This window comes from Sphaeramia orbicularis, chromosome 10, assembly GCF_902148855.1.
Source record: "Sphaeramia orbicularis chromosome 10, fSphaOr1.1, whole genome shotgun sequence".
NCBI classification, from domain to species: Eukaryota; Metazoa; Chordata; class Actinopteri; order Kurtiformes; family Apogonidae; genus Sphaeramia; species Sphaeramia orbicularis.
This window is the reverse complement of record NC_043966.1, coordinates 29,550,395-29,576,639: the sequence shown is the minus strand read 5'-3', so window position 1 is coordinate 29,576,639 and position 26,245 is coordinate 29,550,395. Positions and strand designations below refer to the sequence as shown.

Here is a 26,245-nt window from a genome sequence, read left to right as displayed (position 1 = left end):
TCACACATTTCTGGTGACCCCAGACATTCAAAATGGAGACTTTTTTTTTTTTTTTTGCTAAAATTAATTTGTTTTTGATTATGTAATAGTTTGATATACTATGTTGCAAATAAACATTAATTTTAGATGAGTCTACATAATGTATATTATTATGGACGGAGGCAGAAAAGCCAGGTGTAGATTACTGCACAAAGTGAGAATTTGATTTTCCTTGGTCAGGATATGTACAGTCAGTCCAGCTTGGATTTACAAAACTGACAATTAATACTGAACAAACAAGAACTCAAACTATGAATTATGAAAGAGCTGCAGCATCTGAAACCGACCACAATGAACATTTGACAGATAAACAGAACCACAGTGCTTCAGTTTCAGCTTCACAGTTTGTCATGTCTTTTATGGATTGGGATTGTCTCTCTCAACTTACTATATATTTTCATATTAATAAGTTTTATTTTTTATTTTTAGAAATTTCAGGCAACCCCATGTGAATTCCAGGTGAACCCCCCAGCTCCAACAGATTGTTTCCAGTGACTTTCCCAACATGATTATGTTTCAGAGGTCCCCCAGTTCCCAAATATGTCGTGACAAAGTGAAAAACAAAACAAGGATATGTATGGGAGATGCTTTTGAAAGATGGAGACGGCTGAAAGCAGAGAAGAATTTGAATACCGACGTTGAAGTTGCTAATTTTCTCCTGGACAGGTAAGATTCAGCTAAGTTTGGCTAACTTAATTCTACTTATTGTAAGCACGGACATTTCAGATATTCTCTACAGTCTAATGACATTATGCATGTGTGTTCATAGTATGTTAGCCCGTATGCAGGTGGATCATCCAGTTGAACAGGTGGGCTAATAAACTGTTTGAGAAACAAATACGGTGACTCATTATTGTTAACATTAGGAATGCATTATACTGAGACGCTGTTAGCACGGCATGGCAATTTGAAATGTAACTGAGACATTACATGGGTCAGATGAGTCTTCTTTCAGTCTTTACACATAGTATAGTAGTCTGTAGAAGAGAGAGAACATGCACATATGGAGGCACTGGCATGGATTCTGCGGCACCTGCGGCAGATTCTATGCCCCTGCCTCCATATGCTCCCACTGTCTCTCCTGGAGAATTTGGTGGACTATTCATGTGGAAGAATGAAGAGCAAGTGGACCAATATGACCACTGCTAATGTTAGTTCTTTTTCAGTAGTCTCAATCTTTAATTACTTTGCAAACTATCACGCATGAAGCATAAACATAATTAACAGACCACAAACTTGCAGTGCAGGAGACCCAGGAAATGTCAGCAAAGTACAAGCTTTTTTTGTTGTTTTATTATTAACCCTTTCATGCATACTGGTCACTACAGTGGACAGTTATTTTCCAGTTGTTCTCTTGTGTATTCATGGGTTTTTGTTGTTTTAGTTACATATCAGCCGACACAGTGGACACTAATGCATCATCAACATACACTGACATTCATACCATTACTGTAACTTCCCTGTTCTTTTATCTAAATCAATTGCTAATTGTTATTACACTGTAATTTACAGAGGTTTTTTTTTTTGCATATTATCTGAGTGAGTAATAACTAGTATTATATTATGTTCAAATGTGAGAAAACATCAGATTAGCAGCATTAACCTCCTGAGACCCAGGAAAGTGAAAATTTTAGCTTTTTTCCATTAAACAATTATCTTGATTGGAAACCACATAATGCAACAGTTTTTGTTTTGTTTTGGGTTTTTTTTTCAAATACATTTTATTTATTTATTTTTATGGAATGTCCTTTACAATGGACAGCATTTTTTAAGTGAAACTGTCACACTTTTGTCCCCTACAGAGGACAAAAATGTATTGCTGGGTCTCAGGAGGATAAAAATGGTTTTATTTCATAGTTTTCACACAGTATGTCAGTAAATGCATGTTTCTTTACTTCAAAAATTAAACACATGGTGTTCAGCTGAGTGGACATTTTTGTAGCGCCATGAAAAATACATTGATAAAAAAAAAAAAAAAAAAAAAAAAAAAATCACATTGTTTTTTTTATGCCTAAAAAGGAATAAAAACACTCAGGAAAAAAATCTTGATTAAGGTTCTCATAATTCATACATGAAAGGGTTAAATAAGTGCCTATATTGGAAACCTCATGATGCAAAAGTTTTTTCAGATGCAGTTTTTAAAATTTTTTATGGAATGTCCTGTGTGATGGAAAGTTTTCTTTTCTTTCTTTGGTGTGTATAAAGTTGTGAAACTCTTGTCCACAAATGTGGACAGAAAACCCATGGCTGGGTCTTAGGAGGTTAAAGAAACTTTTTTTTTTCTTTTTTTTACCCCAAACAGTCAAATTAACTCAGATTAGCTATCAAGCTAATGCTAGCCATCTTAAGGAAAAAGTTAGCATTGGAGAAAACGTTCACTACTGGAGCCGCAGACTGACTGACTGGGACTCTGATTAGCAGGTCTCTGACTAAATAAATAACATTTAATTAATGAAAGAAAATGTGACAAATCTATTTCATCAGTGCCGTATATTTCACCCGCTGCATTTCTTTAACAAACAAATTATTTGACTCTTCTATTTTGTCACCAGTAAAACCAGCACTTCATCCTACAGCTCTACTTTTATCACCCTAGCCCCTCGTGTATTCATCTGGATTGTGAATATCCAACTCAGTTCCACTGACTGGACCAGATGCAGCATAATGTGATATATTTTAAAAACTGACCAGCGTTATTTTACTTATTAGTTCTCTGAGCCCAGTGCTATCCATTTTGCTTGTAATACATCATCGCAAATGTCACCGAGCTGTTTTATTATAGATAAATTATCTCATAAAGACTAATGATGATCAGAGCAGTCAAACACAATCATTTCAGTCATTTTTTAACTCAGTGCTGCAGAGTGAACTTAAGTCATCTGTGATAAGGACAGGATGAAGCCCGTAAGGATTTGTGCTATTGTTTATTAAATAAATTAACAAATGATCTGTCTTAAACGAACAGTAAACAAATGAGTTACTGGTGGAGGATTCTTCATGCACAATAGGACAAAGACTGTTGTACAAAACTACAGGATTACCAGCACCTTAAATAGCTGAAGCAAGTGTCTGAAAGTAGGAGTACCTCATTTATAGTCTCAGCGCTGAAATGAATACTTCCTTACAAAGCTTTCAGAGTTGTGCAATGTTGACAATGTGGGAAACACTCCACAGGAAACGAAGATTGGACCTTATCCAATAAAAAATAGGAAGTGAGGAGACACGAGGTTTTCTGTCTTCACCAAATTAAACATTTATTCATATATGAGGCATACATTATATTTCAGTATTAAAGATAATCGCTACATTGAACGTGAGTTTCTGTGGTAAAGCTTTATTCACACCTAAGCTGTTTTTCAGTGAATTTATGTGCAGTTTTAACATTGTCTCATTTGAACAAAAAAAAACCCCACACCACAAATATATGAGAAATTAATGCACTATTATCCACCCCACAATGTCTCAGCGAAAATATAGATCATTCTGGATTTACATCTTGCCATATATACATTACTGGACATTTCATTCAGATGCAAGCACATATGAAACGCCTGAAGTCACACAGGTTTGAGTCTGTATTTATAGCTTATCTGTTATTGCGACATCCTCATATATAGTTGGCAGTGTAAGCTGACTAACATTTACATCCTAACATTCAGCTAATTCTACAATATAATGAGAAGATCAACTTGTGCCACGCAAAAATAATAATAACTTTCACATTATCAAACATGAAACATTGTTCATCTGATCCATGACGGATCCACAGATTTCCCTGAACAGAGCAGTTGTATTCCTGGCTCCTAAATCACACTGAACACTGGTTAATTAATTTGACTGAAGTGGAACAATCACATGTTGCCACCATCGACAGTTACTGTAAGTGTGTCACAAGTAAATACGGCTGTGACCAAAGCACAGAGAGGAAAACAACGTGGCCATTCTTTGCCTCCTCCACAGTTGATTTACCACATTAAAACCAGGGAAAAACACTTGCACTGTTTGCAGACTGTATAGACGTTCCATAAAGGTGATTTGTGAAGAAAACATAACACAAAATCAGCTCATGCAGCCCATCATTTAAGTTTCTTCCTCTGAGAAACAATAAATGCAATAAAGGGGTGAAAAGGAAGTGAACCTGCTGACACAATCCACAAAAACATGACAAGTGACCATAATATAGAACACTAATAAACAATAGAAGATACAAGTCCCATGAAAACATAAATCAAATAAATTCTCCTACTCTAAATATGTGTGATGGAAGGAGTGAAAAACAAGTCCATTAAGACGTACTTTAGGATAAGCTCTAGATGCTCATGGTGTGGTGACATATTTCTTCCTTTCATGTCTGAAGTCAGTGCTAGACATGGCACTTTCTAGTCATGGTCTCCAAAGAAGCGAGTCACATGCTTGCTGCAGCTGCAGTCTGTCTGGCAAACAGGCATAACAGGCAAAAAATAGCTGTGAAGGCGACTCTCTGCAACTGTCTGGCAGTGGAACAAGCTGTGGTTCAGTTCACAAACTACAGCTCTCCAGATGCATGTTGATGATTAGCTGATTGATTGGTTGATTGATCAGTAATGAGGGATTTCAGCAAAACTGGTAGTTGTTGGTCTTCATCAGGGGCTGCTCCTCTTCCTCGTGGTCACAAGACTGGTCACAGGGGCCGTCGCAGCATTTGGGCTCATCACACACTTCACCCACTGTGACCTGCTGCTGCACATTCTGGTAAATTAGCTGTGGAGAGGCGTGGATCATCAAGAAAGACAAATCTCTGCCTTACTTAAATGTAACAATGAAAGAATTCTTACATTCAGCCAATATTTCTATCATCATTATTGTTAATTCAATATGCAGAAAAAGATGTTTTTGTACTACCTTTTAAAATGTGCATTTCAGGAACAGCAAACAAATAAGATTTGTTCTAAAACTGAAAATCCAATTTATTTAAGTGGTTTGACACCACAGCTAAATAGATTGTCTCTGTAGGTGAATCAAGTGGAAATGAGGGTTTCCTGAGGACAACTCTGCTTATGCTTCACATATCCCAGGACAGTTTTTGATCAAACCGGACCACAGCGCTCACCTGCTCCTGCTCAGGCTGGTCACCCAGTAGTCTTTCTATCATCTGGCTGATTTTGCTGAATGTCGGGCGCTCTGTTGGCTCTAGATTCCAGCACATCTTCATGATCATGTAACTGGAAGAAAAAAGTGTCAGACATACAGTAGATGCATCAGGTTTTTCTTACCCTAAAACACATGTATACCATGTATATTGAGATGCAGCAATGCATTTTTGTCCTCTGTAGGGGAAAGAATAAAAATGCTTTCCACTGCAAAGGATAAAAATAAAAAAATGTATCTGAAAAACCTGTTATATTATGATGTTTCGAATCAAGCCAAATCTTTTACTTTCCTGGGTCTCAGGAGGATATCCTAGCTTGTGTTGTGAATTTTGTGTTGCTGGGATCAACTGATAAAGCCAAATGACACAAATAAGTAAAGGGTTATGGAGGTTGTGACGCAGTTTTATAAGAGAGACTCGTTCACAAGAGCCGCTGCCCCTCCAGTCTCATTTTGCTGCCGTGAAATAGCAGTTACATGGCTTCCTAGCACAGCGATCATGTGGCTAACAGGCAGAACTGAGGCCTGACTCACAGCAGAACAACAGATGATTAGGCCCTGACTCAGATTCAGTCCCCTTCCACTGCACAGTTATTCCGGGTGGTGTGACAGCCATGGTAAATCAGCAGACGCAGATGTTAGGCCCCTCTGTGATACTTTGCAAAAACACTATCTTTATTTTCTTATTTTGGCCTCTTGTTGAGTTCAGGTCTGTTAAGTTTTGAGTTTGGGATTAAGAAATAACCCAAAGTAAGTCAGTTAACATGAGGAATAATGAAAGTACTTCATAAGTTTACCTCATGTGTCAGTTATTTCAGATGTTATATAGGGTAGAGAACTGGAGTGGGAAAAAGAGACTCTTTGTTCAGTTGTGATGAAAAGTGCTGTTTGAGAAGTTAAAGGCAAATTTAAGACCAAGTGTGTTCATTAATCTGTCGCTGGGACACTTAAATAAACCCCGATGGTACAACAGTGACACTGGTGTGAATCCTTCTCGGTTCTCAGTCATTTTTATAGCAGGTAGGCTCATATAACTTTTGACTCTGTTGCAAAAATCCAGCTGACAGTCACTTGATACTCCAGTAAACTCAAATGATAATCATGTGACACTCTGTGGAGTAACATTGGCAAAACCGAATGCCTTTTTACAAATGGACTCACAAAAAAAAAAAATGCAATCCATCTTGAACTGGGAAATTTGTAACAGTGTTCAACCTCTGCTTAGCTTTACTTCTGAGAGACTCTGCCTCTATAAGATACTCTTTTCAGACATGTTGACGATTAACCTTATTAGTTACAAGTTACTTTTCCGATTTTTTTTTTCTAGAGACATGTTGCTGCCATCAGAATCAAAATTATCAAATTTTTCCCCCTCAGTTCAATCATTCAATGTTTTCTATGCTCTGTTTATATTGTACTTGCATTCATTGCTTTATTTGGCAGGGGCAATGCTTTTTAATGAATGGAAACATAACATTAGCCTCATTGCATAATTACCTATGTCATGTTTTGGGTAAGTATATTATTCACATTTAACTTAAGTCACTTTTATTTATTATTTGTTGTGTCAATAGCCAACAGGTTTATTTTCAACTGTTGTCCCTGATCAGATATTAAAAGGCAGCTAAAAACAGAATCACTCTAGAAGCGAAAGAAAATTTCACAAATAATCCAATACATTAATAAGACAGGAAACATATATTAAAATGCACCAATAAATAAATGCATTAAAAGTACAGTAGGAGGCAGGTCCAGTTATATTCAGTATTCACATGTTCAGCTGTTTATGAGTTACAACTTCAGCTGATGAGTAGAAGAACAGTAGGTGCTGATTTAGTCAAGGGTTATGGTAGTAAAGTCTATTCTTTGGATGTTATTGAAAAAGTGGATTGACTCTTGTGGTTGTATTATGAATAAAATATGGGTGTGTGACATTTGTAAATCACTACATTCCGTTTTTATTCAGAATGTGGTGGAATCAAGGTCATGTGAAGCTGTATTTTTGTTGAAGCTTACATCTCAGATGGGGCGAAGTCAGGTTGGGACATCTGGTAACCACGCTTCACCATCTTATAGAACCTGGTGTCCACAGCCATACTGGGGTACGGGCTCTTACCTGATAGAGAGTAAGATAAGATAAGATAAGATAAGATAAGATAAGATAAGATAAGATAAGATAAGACATGTCACATTCAATAGAAACATAAATATCTTATGAAGTATCTTCATCGATCACTAGGCTCTGACCTAAAGAGAAGATCTCCCACAGGAGGATGCCATAGGACCAGACGTCACTCTGAACAGTGTAGACGCAGTCAAAGATACTCTCTGGAGCCATCCACTTAACCGGCAGACGTGCCTTCAAGCAAAACATCACAACAAGAGGTGTTTTATTATCTCTGCCAAGGATGGTGGAGGTTATGTTTCATCGGGGTTTGTTTGTCTGTTTGTTAGCAAGATAACTCAAAAAGTTATGGATGGATTTTGATGAAATTTTCAGGAAATGTTGATACTGGCACAAGGAACATTACATTACATGATTACATTTTGGTGGTGATCGGGGGTGGGGGGGACAGATCTGCCTTGGTGGAGGTCTGCGCTCTCTGAGTGCTTCTCCAGTTCCTGTCTGTATTCTAATGTAGTCTAATCTTATGTGGGGATGTTCTTACATTTCCCTTCACTACGTAGTTGGAGTCATTCATGATGTCACGTGCGAGACCAAAGTCGCAAATCTTTGCCACTCTGTGGTCAGTCAAGAGGACATTCCTGGCAGCCACGTCTCTGTGAATACACTGGACACACACATGCAAAGACCAATAAGCATATAAAACTGAACATGATGTCTCACAGTATTTATGGTCATACACAGCTCAAAGTATGACGCCATTGAATATAAATAATGCCCTGAAAAATTCCCATCATCACCACACCACAGATTTTATACCCTTAATTAATCTAACTTTATAAATAGTAATACTTTTTCCACACGAAAGTTGCTTTTTTTAAAAAAAAAAAAAAAAAAAACAGTGGAGATTTTGTTCCATAAGTGGGTAAAGCCCTTTTTTAGGAACAGAAAATCAGCAATTTTCCCATTTTTGGTAGTTATATTTCCATCCATTCTGTGGTAATACTCACATTTTTAGCAGCAAGAAACTCCAAACCTTGAGCCACCTGGTAGGAAAACCTCAGCAAATCATCAATGTCGAGCAGCCAGTCTCCACTCTCCTCACACAGTGGGTCTAAACAAGAAGGAGGGGATGTGTCTCAGTAAGTCAGCAAATATATAGACTCATGATCAGCATGCTGACTGTGTGTTTCAGTGGAGATTGAAGTTGTACAACGCGGGAAGCGTTTCACCTTGAGGCGTCTGTGTGTTTGGCGGCTGGCTGGGTCTCATCTCTAAGTAGCTGCTCGAGGATGCACTGGAGATGCCGCTGTCACTGTTGGAGAGAAAGGAAACAGACAGGGATGTGACAGACTACTGGAAGTGCCCAAAGCTACTGTTTTCAGAAACCTGCATGTACCTTCTAATGAACTGCTTCTGAATGCAGATGTTCTTGTAATCATTCTCCATCATTTCAGGGATGTTCATGACAAAACTGACAAATGTCTCAGCTTTCTGGCGAAGGAAGTTCAGGAGGTCACCGAGACTGCAGTACTCTGTGATCACAAGCAATGGCCCTGAGGAAACACATCATCAAGAAAATACAGAAAAATTGTTAGACCATCAAAAGTCATCGAAAACAATGGTTATGCAATCAAATACTAACTCTTGTGTGTATCATGACTAAAACAGACAGAAAAGAAAACATGGAATGCCTAAAAGCACTGTTTTTGGCAGTACAATGCCATAGCTATTGATGTAAGAAATGAAGTGATTTTGGTTATTATCAAGAAAACATGGAAAATGACTAGATATTAGCTCTTAAATTAAACTCTTATGAGCTATTTTTGTTGTTATCATTATATTTGTCTGAACAAATGCATCATTAGTTGTACCAGGCATTAAAACGAACAAGAAATTGAAGAAAACAAGGGGTGGTCTAATCATTTTTTCCACAACTGTAATTGCATGTTTATTACTTGGTTTAATTATAATCTCTAATACTCGTTTTAGACTTTTTCTCCCACCTCCATATGTGCAGGCTCCAAGTAGATTGACAATGTTCGTGTGGTGTCCAAGGTGACTCAGGATCTTCAGTTCAGACATTAGAGCTTCCCTCTCATCTGAATGGGCACTGACTGCAGAAGTTCACAACATATATTTACCATAATATCATCTGATCATCTGACTGTGTTTTAGGATTCTTTAAGGAGGCCATCTGAGACACATTTTTCACATTATGTGGAGCATTTTCTGGTTCGTATGCACAGTTCTCTCTCTGTTAAGTTGTATCTCGAGTTACCTTTTAACATTTTTACAGCCACACGCATCACAGTGTCCTCCTTTCTCAGACCGTAGGCTGTGGCCTCAACAACCTTTCCAAAAGCACCAGCACCGAGGATCTTTCCTGCTCAGAAAATGAAACAATCATAAAGGGTTAAGAGTGTGATCTGAACCATAGTATTCATTTCTAAGCTTTAATTTATCCTATAACATTTTTCTGCTGCATTAAACATAAGATAACTGGAAAACAATAAGGACATAATATTATTAAACAAACCACAAACTATATATTTTTTCTCTCTCTAAGTTGGTGCCACTGGAAGTTTAAATGACTGTAACTATGGTAACAAATGTCTTAACTCTTATTTTCCTTTTGGTTTCCATGGTGATCACTCTTCATTGTTAAAGACAGTAAAAAAAAAACTATCCCAGGATTTGCCTCCTACCATGGATCTGTTCTAAAATGTGATGAAAGTCTGTGCATAGTCAGTCATATAATGTCTACGGTGGAGGTAAAGATGTTTCAAACCTAGTCTGAGCTTATCCCGTGGAAATTCCCACTTCTCATTGTACGGCAGCTGAGTGGGGTCAATGAAGGTGTAATTGTTCCCATCTCTTGCTTCAATGATCTTCCAACGGATCTCGTATCTTGGTTTCTGAAAATGAAAAGTGGAGAAAATTGCACAAAATCAACACAAACACTATATGTACGTGACCCGTATTTCTAAATAATTAAAAGCCTCGTCAGTATTTTGTTTTGCACATGTAAATAACTTACTTGCTTGTATTTGTAAAATAGAAAAACCAACAGCACAAGGAGAATGGCCAAGACGCCCGCTGCTCCCATCAGAGTGGAACTAAAGAGTTTGTCTGTCCAAGCAGAGGAAAGTATCAATACAAATGAAACACATTTGGACTGACTGGGGATACTTCCTAATCCTCCAAAGATATTTAATAATGTGGACCTGTGTTTAGTTTTATGTTAAAACAGCCAGTCATTTCAAAAAGTTTGGAATATTTATTAAATAGAGCAGATCACATTCTCACTAAGGCTTCAGAAAACCACCTATACTAAAAGATGGGAACCTATGTTACATTTATTGCTGCAATAATACTTACTGGTCATGCATAACCTCATGTTGTATATTAAGGTGCTATCATCCTGTTTCTGACTGGGATTTGTACCTGTGACTTTGTATTCTGGAGTGGGCATTATTTATTTACAGTGATTGTTGTTGTTTTCTTTGGTTTCTATCCTGTGTTGCCTGTGGAGGTTTAAGGAGGTGCACGTGCAGCTGGGAGGGAGGAAGGGAAACTTGCTGAACTGTATCTGAACACGTACATTGTATTGTACAGATAAAAAAGAAAACCTAACAAAAAGTATGTTGAAAATAAATAAATAAATAATTCAGCCAGTCATACAGTTTCATAACTTTCAGCCTCCTTCGGAAGATAGCTGACCGTGGACAGATGAGCTACACATTAGATTTAATCTTGAGCATCGTTCATGTGACTGTACAACTCTACAGTGATAAATACAATAACCGATACAGATACAGATGAACTTTATTGATCCCCTGGGGAAATTTAGTTTCTTAATCAGCTCATTAATATAAAACTAAGAGAGAATGAATCATTCTACTGCGGTGTTCCAGACATCTGCCATCACATCTTTAACCTTTTAAACCCTAAGCCTAAAATAAAACTAAAAGGTTAGAAAATATGCTGCGAGTGAGTCAGTTTGCCCATTTTTCCAGAGCAGTTTTTTTTTTCCAGGACTTTAAAAATCTAGCAATAATTTACTTAGTACTGCATGTTATAATATTGCTAAAATGGCTTCTTTTGCAGCTTCTAGTAAAGGCATGTGGGAAATTACCATAATGACCCAATAAAACCTATAAAGCGCAACGTCTCAGGTTTCAGAAACCATTAGCATTTTTCTAATTGTACAAACAGTGAAAGAGTTACAGCCATCCAAACTGCATATACGCAGTGTGTGTCAGCGATGACACGTCAGGTTTTAAAGAGTTAATGAACCAATAATCAAATGATCTCACCAGACACCTCCATGGCAAAAGTGTCACTGCTGATGCCAACAAGGTTAAACGCCACACACTCGACTGTCATCCTCCGGCTTGAAGGCCCCACAGTGAGAACACTCTCCACCTCCACGGCCCCGTACTCCTCCCTCTGGACCTCCACAGTGGCAGCCTGCAGTGGGATGGCCATCTGCATGCCTGTGTTGTTTTCCTTGCACCTGCTCAAGTGTAAAACATGCACAGTTAAAGCAAAGCAGCAAACGTCCCTAAAACACCTTCACTTCACTGTTGGCGATACATACGTCTGTCTGATTCCAAAGCACTGGTACCAGATGATTCTAGGAGCTGGGTATCCAAAAGATGTGCAGGTGAGTGTGGTTATGTTTTCCCACCTCACTACTGCAACAGGCCGCTCTGCCAGTGACAAAAAAAGACTTTGAGAGTTACATAAGGGCTGTGCTTGGCTGGAGAACTTATTCATGCAACAATATGATGCTATTAGTATGTTTACTGCTTTTAGATGAGTTCAATCTGTCACTTACGATACATTTGGACTTCAAATGTGATGGTTTCATTGGCCAAGTCACTCTTGGCATAGAAAGTGTACTGGCCCTGCTCCTGGGCATTCATTCTTTTCAGCTGCAGACTAGCAAGGTATCTAAGGACAAAAAATAAGCACAAAAAATACTTCCTTAAACTGAGGGGAAAAAAATCTATGATTTTAAAAAGAGAAATATCTGTAAAACCAGAAGTGACTAATGTTGCGGTTTCAATTCAGACGGTTCCTATGTATCATCTCCATCTTTGTCAAGAAAAAAAAACAAGAACTCTTCCTTCTAGCAGAAGTTTCATGACCTGAGGGGATATAATGACCTTAATGCTCCTGTCAGATTCACCCCAAATGCAAACACAGCATATTCCAAATCCAGAGTAGCTTCTCCTTCCTGTAGTACATTTGTTGTTTGTCTTTTAAGTGTAGCCTTTGCAGTTTCCTCAATATAAGATATAAAGAAGCGTAAAGATGGAGCGTTCACTTGCTGTTAGTTATATACCCTGGTACTCTACCTGTTGTTGTATCGGATGAAGTTGTGGTCCTGTGTTGAAGGGTTGGGAGATGTCGGGGTGTACCATCTATGCTCAGTGATGTGGGGGTACGCCTCGATGACCACACTCAACTCAAGATCTTCCCCTTCGTTCACCTCAACTGACAGACCCTTGTGGGCCAGTTTAGGGGAGAGCTGAGGTATCAGCCTGATGTAGGGTTTGTCTGTTCACAAGGATGAAGAGAAACATCTGCACAGTGTCCAATCCTAAGGAGTCAAAGTGGTATTACTGTCTTTGGTTCTTACCTACAACCAGCAGGTATGTGGTTGAACTGTTCACCCCTGCTTCGTTGGTGCCCACACAGGAAATGTTCCCAGTGTCTGTGGGGTCCACAGCTGAAATGGTCAGTATGCTCTCTATGTCCAGGCGATTCTCCCCACTAGAGCGAACCCTCTCCTCAATTGTTGGCTTCTGAGGACAAAAATAAAAACATGCTGGTTAAAGTCATGAGTGTGAAAAGTTTGCATAAAACTATGAAAAGTATACCGCTATATCTACAACTACATATCCTCTTAAGACCCAGGAAAGTTAAAATGCTTTTTAAGCATAATGCAACACTTTTTTCAGATAATTTAAAAAAAAAAAAAAAAAAAAAAATGGAATGTCCTTTGCAGTGTACAGTATGTTTTTTTTAAGTAAAGCTGTGAAAGTCTTGCCCCCTACAGAGGACACAAATGTATTGCTGGGTCTAAAGAGGATATAACGCTTTGAAAAGTGGCCCTAGACAGTCTGGTGCTGACCGATTTGGTGGTGTATTTCCATGTGACATTGTAGTTGAAGTTGGGATTGTGTGTAGTACAGCGGATCTTGAGTTCCTCTCCAACAATGCGCACATATTCATCAGTCTCCAGGAAGACATATGGAGGGAAACGAAGTTCTAAAGCAGGAGAGGATCATATATAAGTGTTGACCTTTGTGCATATTTCACCTTATATTACTCTGTGAAAGCTTTTATTCTTAAGAGTCAAGTGGTCTCACTCTGAATGACGTTGATGGAAAAGGCCCTAGATGTCTTCTCCAGTCCCTTGACTTTGGCGGTGCAGACGTAGTCAGCATTGAAATTGGGGTGGAGGCTCTGGATGAGAATCCCACGGTGCCGGTATACGGTGAAGTTCATCCCTGGGGGGATACTGGTACCGTTGTCCATGCGGAGGCCCAGGTCTGTGGCTTCTGGGTCTGTCAGCAAACAGGGCAACATGAAGTCCTCACCCTCCTTTTTTACCACTCGTAGAGATGTGCTGCTGGTCCAGAAAACACGGTTTGGATCTGGTGAAGTAAGAAAAACACATAGAGAGAAGATATTAAAACATGTAACACTGAGGAGAATACTGAATCTAAAGATCATTCATAGCCATAAACATCTACACTTAACCCTTTCATGCATAGTGGTCACTCCAGTGGACAGTTCTTCTCCAGCTGTTCTCTGTTATCAGCCAACACAGTGGACACTTATGCACCATGCCATAATAATACACTGACATTCAGACCATTACTGTAACTGTACTGTTCTAGATAAACCTGATCTGCACTAACATGTTTGAATGGAAATCAATTGTTATCTGTTAGAAAAAAAAGTTGTTTTGTTTTTTTTTTTTGCATATTATCTCCATGAAAAGAGTAATACCTAGCATTAGAATATGTTAAAATGTGAGAAAACATCAGATTTTATTTTATTTCATTGTTTTCATATCACTTTCTGATATTGGGTTTTAAACACATTTCTTTACTTAAAAAATTAAATGCATGGACATTTTTGTAACTCTATGAAAAAAAAAAAAAAAACTTGATCACATTGTTTTATTCATGCCTATGGAGGAATAAAAACACTCAAGAAAAAAATCTTAACTAAGGTTCTCATAATTAATGCATGAAAGGGTTAAAGATAAGAAATAGGTGTCCTACATTTCTGCAACCAGACCAGCAGGGCTCAGACTCACCTTTCACATACACATGCACTGAGGAGGTCAGTTCTCGCTGATGTTGTCCAGAGGTGTAGTAACAGTGGTACGTCCCGGTGAACTCTGCAGAAGGACGCTCCACTTTTAAAGAGCGGATGTTCCCGTTGCCTTTGGATATGTACCGTCTGTGTTTGGCGAGCCTCGTTCTCCAGTTCACCGGCCCGTCACCCTCACACCTCAGATCCAGAGGTGTCCCAGATTTAACCACCACCTCAGGAGTCACCAGTACTTTGGAGTTGAACTTAATCACTGGACGCCTCCATTGCACTGAGATGGAATAAACATATGAATTAATGCATTAATTGACTGAAAGTACAATGTTGTGCCGAAAGATCCAAAAAGTTGTTCTGCAAGTCTTTCAGTAGTTGTGTCTTGAAAAGTTTTGTTTCAGTTATTACAGTTTAACTCATCTGGTCCAGAATTTAGACTGAGTTTAGTGGCCATTCATTAAATTGAGGAAACAGATTGAAGACCTGCATCTGAATAACATCCTTCAATCCGCCTCAGTTCTGCTTTTTAGCTCCTTGCAATAGAAAACTTCCAGTCTCTTCCTGTTACTGTAAACACAATTACCCTATAATTGAAATGAGGGAATGAACTGTACACTTTAAAATGTTATACTAAAAGTTTTTTTTCTTCCACTTTAAGATACGAAATGTTTCTTCTTAAGGGAATGAAGAGGTAATTTATGATAACAGGGAACAGTTCTTTCTGACTACTTTACAAATTTAAAGCCTAGTGAATCTCGAGTTTGTTTAGGACTTCTTTAAAGTATCATTGACACTGCAGCTTTCTGTTTCTATTGGTTTTTCAGTTAGGGTTATAAGGGTTTTCAGTGTTCAGACAGTATGTTCTGAACCTTGAAGCAGAACTGAGATTCCATGTTCAGCAGTTTTTTGTATTAACAACAGCAGATATGTAGAGAGACTAGAAATGAAATGTATTTTCAAGTCAATCAGCACTTTACTTTTGTGCCTATTAAGAACCACATTCAAAAGCTGCCCTTTCCCAACGCCTCCTCTCAATGAACTATTCATCCAACCCAAAAATGACCCCAATTTCAGTCCATCCTGTAATTCACCAGAAAGCAAAGCTAATTCATTCAACCATTAATAAACCAAACAGACGTTGTTATGTTCTCAAATGTATATACATGAAATTGCAATTAGATGGCCGGTGGGTGATACCTATGTATGTTTGGTGCCAAGTTAAAGTGTAAAAAGGAAGAAAGAATCACAAGAGTGTCCCAAAACAACTCATGATGCAGCAGATTGCTGTTCTGCCTATTAAAAACAACAGAGGGTGAGATTTCAGAGAGGGGTCATGAAGCTCCTCTGCATTGAACTGTGAGATTATCCCACAAAGTGTACAAAACCCAGCATCAAACCCCAGAAGTTGCATAAACAACGTTTTGTTTAGGAATACATAAATGATTGGTTAGCTGTGGTGCGACAAATATAGGGAGAAATACTGCATTATAGGTTTAGACTTTTAATTCATAATGTTATGTGTCATCTAGTCTAAAATGTACAAATTGTAAAGAGCTGTTACATTGATATATATTGACTCCATCCAAACATTGTATATTTTTAATTATTTTCACTATACTCAGTGTTTATCTCTCACTTGTACTATTTTTTTTCCATTTAGCTCATATTTCATTTAGTAGAAGTTGTCAAAAGGGTTTGACTGGTGTTACCTGAAGCAGCTGAGGCCACAATCCAAAGCATCAGAACGAGGAAGGTCTGCATCTTGGATCACCTCTGATCCTGCAGTTATTATGCACAAAAACAAGATCTCCTCCTGATCTCTGCCACATGAGACACAAATGAGACAACCACCACAGTAGTTGTGCTATTATCCATTCCTCTTATTACTACTTCTCCTTTCTGACTGGTCAGCGCAGCTTTGACCCTAAATATAAAATCAGCAACAGTTCATTCCACTACAATGCTCATGTTGTTGTAGAAGAATCAAAAAGGAAACAGAAAAACAGAGAAGATCATAAGACTATATCATAAGACTATTAACAAATTATAGTAAATTAACTTTGCATTTCACCATTCAAAAGAATAATCCAAATGGGTGCACCATCTGTGTTTTTAAAGCTCACTCACCTGCAGATGTCCTTAGTTTACCAGTGTCTTAAAATGTTTCCAACATTCAAAACTGTCATGAGAGTCCCTTTTCTCCCTTGTGTTTTCCTCTGCCCCTCTTCTCCCTTCTGCTTGTTTACAGTCTCTCAGCCACAGAAGTCACCAGCAAACATGAAATCTTTGAGGGAGTAAGTGGAGGGTGGAGGGACCAGTGTGTAGGGAGGCGGATCAGCACATCAAGAAATTAATGAGCCAGTGCCAATTTGCCACAGAAAGGCTGAATTCTCTCTGGACATCCGTGGAGGTGAGACTAATCACCTCTATCACTGCTGAACCATGGCTGCCAGGCTTTTCTAACTGGGGAAGTGCACAGCCGGGAGGAGGAGGGGGGGGGGTCAAAGGACTCTTACAAATCTGACCCAAGAATCAGAGACATGCACTGAGAGATATGAACATGCTTAAAGACAGAAGAGACAGATAAAATCTGTTCTACACAAGATCATAAAAGCGACTTCTTATACAAAACTGTAAAGATTTCTCTGATAAACTCTGCTGAATGTATTATGTTTTAGGTTTTTTTTGCTGTTTTACCAGAGGACAGAGTAAAACAAGGCAGCATTGATATATGATAATACACATTTATTGTCACAATTACAACATAGAAATGACACATATAAAAAATACATTTGTAAACATTAAGAAGAGCTTTGGTACCATAGCATGTGATACAGTGAACTTGTGCATTTTAAACTGATGCTACAGAAAATTGCAATGTGCTGTTTTAATTGTGGTAAAGTATTAGAAGTAGAGACTGTGCAGAGTAAATGTTATATAATGCAACAGGACTAAAAGCATCATGTTATGTACATGTACACATATGGCTATAACGTTTTTGTAAGAACAGTAGCCCTTCATGTCAACAAGCAACACTAGCTGCAAAATAGAAATCCGTCCTGTTCTGTTCAGTCGATTCAGAGGCACTCATCTGTACTTCTCTGTGCTAAGGCAGTGATACGCTGTATTTATCATTTTCAGTTGAGTAACACGTTATCACATAAAGTACATCAATATTCACTAAAATAATTGTGAAACATGTTAAAGTTAATGCTTTTGAGCTGATTTTCAACATCCTGAAAACATATACTGCATATGAAAATTTTTTTTTCTAAATAAAGTGCAAGTCTGGCACACAGCTATGAATTTAACCTATAGAAAACAATATGCAAAATTCACAAATGACATTTACATTTCATATAATTCTTACAATAAAATGGAAGCTGGAAATGTCTGGTAACAGGGTATATAACTAAAGGAATTACAAAAAAAAAGTATATTTTCATATTCAAACAGTGCATGTAGAATCTGTCTGTATCCCATGTCCTGGTAATGATACAAAAATACGAACAAAACAAAGAAATATTAGCCTACAGTGAGTATTAATGTTGACTCTACTGCTCTTAATAGCAAAAACATGTATAAATCACTTACTTTTGCAATATTTCCAGTGGTTGTGAACACTTTTTTTCATTATAGGAAGATGTGGAAATAATAAAAAACAAAAATGTACCTAAATTTACCTAAATAATAAAGCACATAGATCATAAGGGCTCTAGATATTTAGTTACTGTAAATGTGATGTAACAGTGTGAGGATAGTACCATATTTAAGGCAAATGTCCAGTAACAACTGGATTCAGGATGATTTTTAGAACTCAGTTTGCAGTTTTTGGAGGCACTAAGCACGATATGAATTCTGAGGAAGGAGGAGGCGATTGTTGGAGCTCTTAGTGGAGATACAAGGACTGCTTTCTGAGTTTCGATTGCTACATTCTAGTTTAATCACGTTTCCCTTATTCAGGCATTTTTGAAAAAGATTTCCCAGAAAAGGGCTCATTTTCCCAGGGTTTTTACGCGTGGCTAGAGGAAGCTGTCCTCTACCTCGGGCGTGCCAGAGGAACCCAGCAGAGCGTCTCTCTCGCTGGTCTCCTCCAGCCGGTCCTCCTCTGGTAAGGTTTCAGCCGTGTCCTGGGACATGGAGTCGGTCTCCTCCTCCAGAGCCACTGAGCTGCAGGCAGAAAAGGACAGTACAGCATTACAGGTCAGTCACGGATGAATCACAGAACAACACACCACCGCTTGTATTTGTAAGCGTCTGATCCTTGCGTCTTCTTTTTTTGGCCTCCCCTTCAGCAAAAGGCATATTTTTAAACTGAAGTTGACACCACACATGCGTTTTGAGAGTAAATGAAGAAAATTAAGCACTCTTTTCCTTTTGTATTCTGTATTTTATAGGATGAAAAGAACATTCCTGTATATTCATGTATTATCAAAGCATTTACAGTATTTATATCTGTTCTCCGCTCAGCAATAAATCCACAAACCTAGTTTGTCTAATGTCAGTTCAGTATAAATGCTGAGTACTTCCTGTCTATTTGTTGATGTGGAGTTTACTGAGATAATATGCTGTAAGTTATTGATTGATCTCATGGTTCTGTTTTAATCAGTACTGAAAAAAATCAGCATTTGGGATAAAAGTGGAAAAACAGAAATAACAATAATCAGCACTGTCACTGTAGTTTGAAAGACCATAACCCCAAAAGAAAAATGAAAAACTGGTTCTTATATCATGTCTTCATCAGTTTGGCCCCCATGCTGGATATTTATTATTTTATTTTTAACATTATGCAGCCTGACATCACTCAGCACTCCTGGGCCAACCAACACAGTCCAAAGACCTCAAACTTAAACACGGCTAAAGGTTTTTCTAAACTTTTGACCAGTGCCAAGTTCAAGACCTGCCATTAAATACAAACATACAACTATATTAAGAATAAAACTAATTATTATTAACATTTCTTTAACTTTATATGAGCCTCAGATGTAAATGCCTCAAAGTGTTATTAAAAGGCCTTTAAAATGAAAAACAAAAACACGCTACATGTCTCTGCTTCAATAATGGAGCTATTGTCTCAACATCTGGATGAGTGGGTGTGTGGTGCAAAAAAAAAAAAAAAAACACATCCTCATCTTTCATGCAACCCCAGCATTTGGCACACGTGTGCAGCATCTTTCCAGAAACTGCGTACCTCGCAGGGCTGTCTGACGGGACGTCTGTGTCGGTAAAATCTTCCTCCGGTTTGGGGTCTGGGATTGGAATGATGTACTCGTTGTATGATGGTATGACTTCCTGTGCGTCTGCTTCCTGGCTCTGGTTGTAAGGGTCTGGGGGGAAGGAGGGGCTCCCGGGGGATCCCAGTGTCTGACTGGGGATTGGGAACGGTGAGGAGAGTCTGGGTTTGGTGCGGGCGACTGCAGGGTGGTCACTCTTCATGAAGTTGTCATTCACTTGACTGTATCTCTGTTTGCAGGAGGCAAAGGTTTGGTTATTTGAGTAGTGCCTTGGTCTGCTTCCATGGATGTAAACGTTTATTTTAAAGAGTAGCCGATATTTAATTTTTTTTTTAAGGAGTAGACATGAAAACCTTTTCTTTTTCTTCTTTCTTTTTTTTTGTTAAACATACAAAACCACCAGTAACATTTACCAAATGTTTACATATGACTGGAAATTTAAGTCCTTGTGTTAAAAGAGAAACACATCTAACATATCTGTTCTTATATTTGTTTTAATTAACTCTTTATTGATTGTTTTATCTTGTCTGTGGTAATTGGATTTTGTGGATATTGTATGAACACTACCTGGCCAAAAAAGTCCCCACCTGGATTTAACTAAACAAATAGGTAAGATCAATCCATTATATAATTACTGCAGTAATTAATATGTTTCAGTTCTTTAACTTGATGCAGCGAGTAGCTTCTGATTTGCAAACATGCGTCAGTTTGATAGAGAGCATAAAGATTGGACTGTGTTTCAACAAAGGCCATGTGGTCTGATGATTCCAAATTGACCCTGTTCCAGAGTGATGGGTGCATCAGGGTGTAGACCGTCATGTACATCCCGAAAAGTACCAAGGCAATCATATGGCAAATGGTCAACCCAAGGTACAGCTGACAATTAACTCACTTGGTAATGTGCTGGACAACAATATGGAGGACTAAGGTTTAATTCCTGGTCAAAGTGGCTTTTTTTTTTTTTCTAAAGATTTCCAAACACAACTAAGAAGTCTCACTGCACACTACCGCATCTATCTAACATGTAGTTCCACCCACTTTCTCCAGCCTCCAGAGCAAAGAACACCATAAAACAACATATAGAGTATCTAGAACAATAATTCCTATTCTATATTATATACTATCACTAATTAGTCGTTTCTTTCATCAATTGCCACAGTACTGTGGTAGCAAAATCCACAAAAGAATGAACTAAAGTATACGCCATATATCACCACAGTACTGTGGTAACAAGAGGCTAATGAGTAAAAAAACAAAACCATGAGGTAAATGAGTTCATGTACCAGTATCCCTGACTGGCTCTAGAACAAATGTTAACTTTTGATCGGTCTGTGGTCTGTAGACAAACTGATATTTTGTGCCACAGTACTGCAGTAATAGCCATTGCCTTATAAAAAAAAAATAATATTGTGGCGTTCTTTGCACAAATAATGAATGCTTTAATACACTGTTGCTCATAAAGATGGAATAATTGTTTTTTTTTTTTTTTTAATCTATTCTCATGAAATTATTGTGACAACATGATTTATTCCTAATAGATAAAGTGTAACTGGGACTCAATATGTGATTTTTGCTCCCAGTCAAGGGTGATTAGATGTGTATAAATAAGAATAAACAGAGCATTGAGTCTGAAAACAAAATTATTTCAATTTTATGAGACACAGTGTACTTACTTCCCTGTGATCTATGAATATGCAAACACTGTTCATTTCAAGTTTAACTGTTGAATACAGACATTTCCTGCTCTCCTTAAAGTCCATTTTCAATGCACAATGCTTTGAGTTTCCACAGTTCACAGATAAAAGGTGGATATAAATGATAATATTTGTGATGCTGCACACTTTTCACACACACAGTGAAACTCATAGATCAAATCCCACTAAAGGTTTTAAGTGGAGTGGGACATTGAGGCTGCAAAGTGTAGAAGCATCTACACAGAGTCTCTGGTCTGTATGGTTCCCAGACTTCAAATTCACTACAGGCCAAAGTGAAATAAGATTACCTAAGTGTAAAGTAAAGTTTGAAAGTTGGAAATTTGTCACAGAAGTAAAACTAAAGTGTTGAGTTGGACTTGAGGCTGTAAGGACACATAAATACCTTTTTATAGCTGTCTGTCAGCATATTCCCCACAGTGTGAACCAGAAAGGAGAACTCGGGCCTCTTCTCAAACTTCTCATCCCAGCACTTCTTCATGATCTCGTAACTACAACAAGAGACACAAAAATAATCTAAATCTGCTTTCCTGTCTGTGAGGGTGAGATATTGGAAAAGGCAACATTAATGACATGTTGGAACTTACACTTCATCAGAGGCGTGGGCAGGTTTGGCCATTCTGTAACCTCTCTTTAAAGCACTGTAGAACAACTCATTCATGGGCAAATCAGGGTAAGGGGTTCCTCCTGTGTAACACATCACACCACCACAATGTGACACAAAAAACGGCAAATACAAATCACATAGCTTGTCCTATTAAAATACTTTTATGAATTTTCCCAGAACAGAAATATCTGGTAATATTAAAGATATTTGTCCTTTGCTGTGCCAATAAATGTTTATGTGGCCCAAGATTTTATAGAAAAATAATCTAAAAAGTCCAATGGCTGTTAGATTGAAACAGAGAATCTTTGGTTCCTTACAGAGGATTGATTGTGAGTTTGTTTTCCACAATGCAGGCTTACACTGAACATGCAATAAACTGTCTCCTTTGTTTTCATGGTAGTTTCAAAAAATCGTGGGAAGAGGGTTTAAGAAAAAAAAAAAAAAAAAAGACAAATACCCTCACAATACCCATAGCAAGGAAATGCTGATTCCAAAGCTTGACTGTGCATAATAAGATTTAGAGCTCATATGAGTCTTCAAACAAACTGGTGTGTTCCTTTGATGCATTTCTGATATATAATGATATATTTTCTACAGGCCTGTGTGCATTCATCTGCAGTCATTTAGGCACCTTTGTATTATTTAAACTGGAACTTTATTAAGCTCATGCAGACGCAGGTTTTGTCCATGTGACCTACGTACATGAGCCACTGAGGATGATTAATCTTTCGTGCAACCCAGTTCTCATTCTGACATTGCGGTCTTCCTTTTTTATGTGTGTATATGTGTGTGTGTGGGGGGCGGGGGGGCTGTGTTACTGTAGTTATATGAACAAGTTCTAATTTTTCAATTCATCTTACTTTAAATAGACTCTTTTGAGGTTAAAGTTCGATTTATCTACTGATCTAAAACTCTGAATAACTTTTTAACCACTAATCCTATCAATACAGTGAAATAATACAGGCAAAATACAGTTTTTCAACATGGAAACGCTGTCATGTTCTACAAGACGGATTCACCACGAAACCCATGTAGTTTGCCAAATGACAGTGGTTGTAGGTGCATGATATATTTTGATGGTGCATGATATATTTTGCTGAAAAAAGTCACTTTTTATTCAGTTTTCTCTGTTTTGACATAATCATCTTTAAATTTACTCTGTGAGCTGTAATGATCATACACACTGTTACCCATAAAGTTGGAATAATTTTGTTATCAGACACACTCAGTAATCACCTTTGGCCTGGTGCAATGATCAAATACATTTTTCAGTTACATCTTATCAAGCAAGAATGAATCACGTTGTCACAATCATTTCATGAAAGCAGGAAAAATGTTTTATTCCAACTTTAGATGTAACAGTGTATATGATGAGTACATTAAATATAGGAAAATACCGGATTTTCACTGGAAAAACTGCTAAAAGTAGAGGATAATACTATAAGAGATGGTGATAAATCACTTTGGACATGTTAAATGAAGAGAAAGGTTCATTTGGAAGCCACCTCAAAAATAGTTGTAGGTCTTAAAGGATTTAGGTTGGAGTCAGTTGTCTGTCAATGACTCACATAGGGATTGAAACCAATGCAAAAATACCACAAACGTCAATCAATCAACTTGAGCAGTTAGCAATGTTTTAAGGTACATGCGGTATGTGTGTGAATGACCCACCTAATGTGAAAATCTCCCAAAGAAGAATGCCGAATGACCACACATCACTTAAGGTGGTGTATAAATTATGGAAAATGCTCTCTGGTGCCATCCACTTCAGGGGCAGGAAGGTCTGAATGAAGAGAAAACAGAAAATAAACCCATGTGAGAAATTGAATGTCTATTTTGGAAACAGTGTGAGTAGAGTTAGAACATTTCCCATATCCCTCGAGCACAGTCACTCTCTTTTATTGGCCTTATTTATACAATTGATTCTTGCAGGAACTTCTACTCACGCTGCCTTTAGAGATGTAGTTGGAGTCATGCATGATGTCTCTGGCCAGGCCAAAGTCACAAATCTTCACCAGTTTGCCTTCACAGATAAGCACGTTTCTGGCAGCAAGGTCACGATGGACGCACTGTGGTGAGGTGAACACACACAAATGAAGATAAAATATCCCCAGGGAAATGTTCTAATATCCTAATAGCACAACTCCAAAGCCAAAAAAATTGAGACACCATGTAAAATGTGAATAAAAACAGAATGCAATGGTGTGCAAATTTCACAACCACAGTAGAACTTAAAAAAAACATATCTTTACATAGTTAAATTGTTGCCATCATAATTAACTTATACACAACTGTGCAAAAGTCTCAGGTCACTGTTACGTTTGTTCTTGCCAGGGTTTTAATGTCTTAGTCACTTTGTTAAGAAAAAAAGCATGTAAATGTGCAAAAAAAATCTGATGTAAATGGATTCTCCAGGTAATGTCAGTGTTTAGTGTGACCTCTGTTTGTTTCAACACATCTTGAACTCACTTAGGTCGACTCTGTGGAAGTTTTAATAAATCATCTTATGGTTTATAATACAAAGCTTCCTTCAGTTTTTCCTCAGACTTGGCTTGTCTTTTATCCCTCATATCTGTGCAGAGCATTATTATTATTATTATTATTATTATTATTATTATTATTATTATTGCCTGTTGTTGCAAATATGCAACATACCCAAAACTCCATTTTATGTGCTATGTTCAAATTAACAATTTCCACTTAATTTAGCATTTACTAGAAAGAAAAAACACAAATAATATATATTTTTAAAGTATTCTTCAGAATCAGAATAAGCTTTATTGGCCAAGTATGTGAACACATACAAGGAATTTGGCTTCGGTTTTTCTAAGCTCACATTGTACAAATTCAACATAAACACGAGCACACTTAAACATAGACCTAATATAAACAAACATTCAACTAGAAACAAGGACAACAACATTTGTTTGTATCTTGGCCAAGAGACTGAGAAATCCATAATTATGATCATCATAACTCTGTTAAATCAACAAACCTAATGGTGAATTAACAAACTTAATGGTGTCTTAAGATTCTTACACAGTACTGTATTTTTCTTAAAGTGGTACATTTTCTCGGTTTTTATGTTCTATCGTGAATAAAATATGGGTTTATGAGATGAGATCTGCAAATAATTTAAGTCTGTTTTTTGTTTTTTGTTTTTTTTTACAATTTTAACATTTAATATGTTTTTTGGAGTTGGGGTTGCAGACAGCAGACAAATATACAGAATGTACAAAAACAAATAGATACTACATTTTTGGATAACTATAAACACTATAATGATGCTGTCTTGTTTTAAGCAAACATCTCCCAGTGGTCTAATAGAATCCATTGGATTTCCTAAAACTAGAGTAAATGTCTTGTCACTGAAAGACCATAATAGGCCTTAAAATTAGAAAAAGTGAAACTGTACAAGTAGCTTCACTCCTAAAATATGGAATATAATTGTTCCTTTGGTGGAATATTAAGTAAACCATTGTTTTTTTTAGTACTGATTATATGAAGCTTTTTCTGATGAACAACATGCTTGACCAGATTATTTTCCCTTCACTTCCTTGAAGCTTTTCTACTTTCTTGAAACTCCCTTTTTGCAGTGATACTTATCTATAATATCATACGTTTTTGGATGCAAGGAACTCCATGCCCTTTGCCACTTGGTAGCTGAAGCCCAGAAGGTCATTGTTGGTGAGGATGGAAGAGTCACTGATGACCAGGTCCAGTCGGCCACCACCTGAATATGACCACAAGATCAGACAACAGACAGGATAAGAGGGTGAGGGGTGTCTAATGAGCGAAGACATGAGTGTTTCTTCATACTGGGGGAACCCCAGCTGTCATGTGACCGGATGAAATAAAACCCCCTCCGTTTCATGCCCTAAAATTTGCCTGTGTATTCTCCTCGGTCTTTGATCAAGAGGAAAACTGTATTCATTGATTACAGAGTCTAAAGCAGTTACTGTCTCTTGTTTACTGATTAAAAATAGCTTTTTTTCAGTGTTCTATCATTCCTGCTTAGTTACCATGCATCCAAATCAAACTGATGGTT

General features: G+C 37.6%; 2 protein-coding genes across 3 annotated transcripts in view; both read right to left on the bottom strand.

Moving 5' to 3' along the window:
- Nucleotides 1-3,353: 3,353 nt before the first annotated feature.
- On the bottom strand, nt 3,354-17,079 carry csf1ra (colony stimulating factor 1 receptor, a). 2 transcript variants are annotated; one of them, XM_030144995.1, is made up of 22 exons: nt 16,772-17,078; nt 16,354-16,464; nt 14,634-14,921; nt 13,675-13,962; nt 13,437-13,573; nt 12,942-13,107; nt 12,658-12,859; nt 12,135-12,250; nt 11,895-12,006; nt 11,611-11,810; nt 10,332-10,423; nt 10,083-10,209; nt 9,573-9,677; nt 9,298-9,408; nt 8,691-8,847; nt 8,524-8,606; nt 8,302-8,405; nt 7,836-7,958; nt 7,414-7,525; nt 7,183-7,282; nt 5,129-5,240; nt 3,354-4,779 (listed from the first exon to the last, which is right to left on the bottom strand). In XM_030144995.1, the coding sequence occupies exons 2-22, from the start codon at nt 16,403-16,405 to the stop codon at nt 4,633-4,635; spliced, it is 2,934 nt and encodes a 977-aa protein (XP_030000855.1). In that variant the 5' UTR covers nt 16,406-16,464; nt 16,772-17,078; the 3' UTR covers nt 3,354-4,632. The 2 variants fall into 2 exon arrangements, with proteins under 2 accessions (XP_030000855.1, XP_030000856.1); XM_030144996.1 differs by having other exon boundaries at nt 4,633-4,779; nt 16,354-16,423; nt 16,772-17,079.
- Nucleotides 17,080-17,368: 289 nt separating this feature from the next.
- The window catches only part of pdgfrb (platelet-derived growth factor receptor, beta polypeptide), a 35,545-nt gene continuing 26,668 nt past the window's right edge, over nt 17,369-26,245 (bottom strand). The window contains exons 17-23 of the mRNA XM_030145614.1: nt 25,818-25,930; nt 24,144-24,266; nt 23,869-23,980; nt 22,178-22,277; nt 21,976-22,081; nt 19,836-20,107; nt 17,369-18,814 (exon numbers count right to left, since the gene is read on the bottom strand). Of these exons, the coding sequence (XP_030001474.1) occupies nt 18,667-18,814; nt 19,836-20,107; nt 21,976-22,081; nt 22,178-22,277; nt 23,869-23,980; nt 24,144-24,266; nt 25,818-25,930 (974 nt within the window). The 3' untranslated portion in view covers nt 17,369-18,666. The remainder of the gene's footprint in view (nt 18,815-19,835; nt 20,108-21,975; nt 22,082-22,177; nt 22,278-23,868; nt 23,981-24,143; nt 24,267-25,817; nt 25,931-26,245) is intronic.

What these genes read in the sequence shown, in the direction of transcription:
- csf1ra (XM_030144996.1), bottom strand. Translation starts at nt 16,405, where the DNA reads ATGCAGACCTTCCTCGTTCTGATGCTTTGGATTGTGGCCTCAGCTGCT. An exon ending in AGTGCATGTGTATGTGAAAG is followed by an intron (nt 13,963 to 14,633) that starts GTGAGTCTGAGC and finishes TTACTTCACCAG; the next exon opens with ATCCAAACCGTGTTTTCTGG. An exon ending in CACATACCTGCTGGTTGTAG is followed by an intron (nt 12,860 to 12,941) that starts GTAAGAACCAAA and finishes CCTTGTGAACAG; the next exon opens with ACAAACCCTACATCAGGCTG.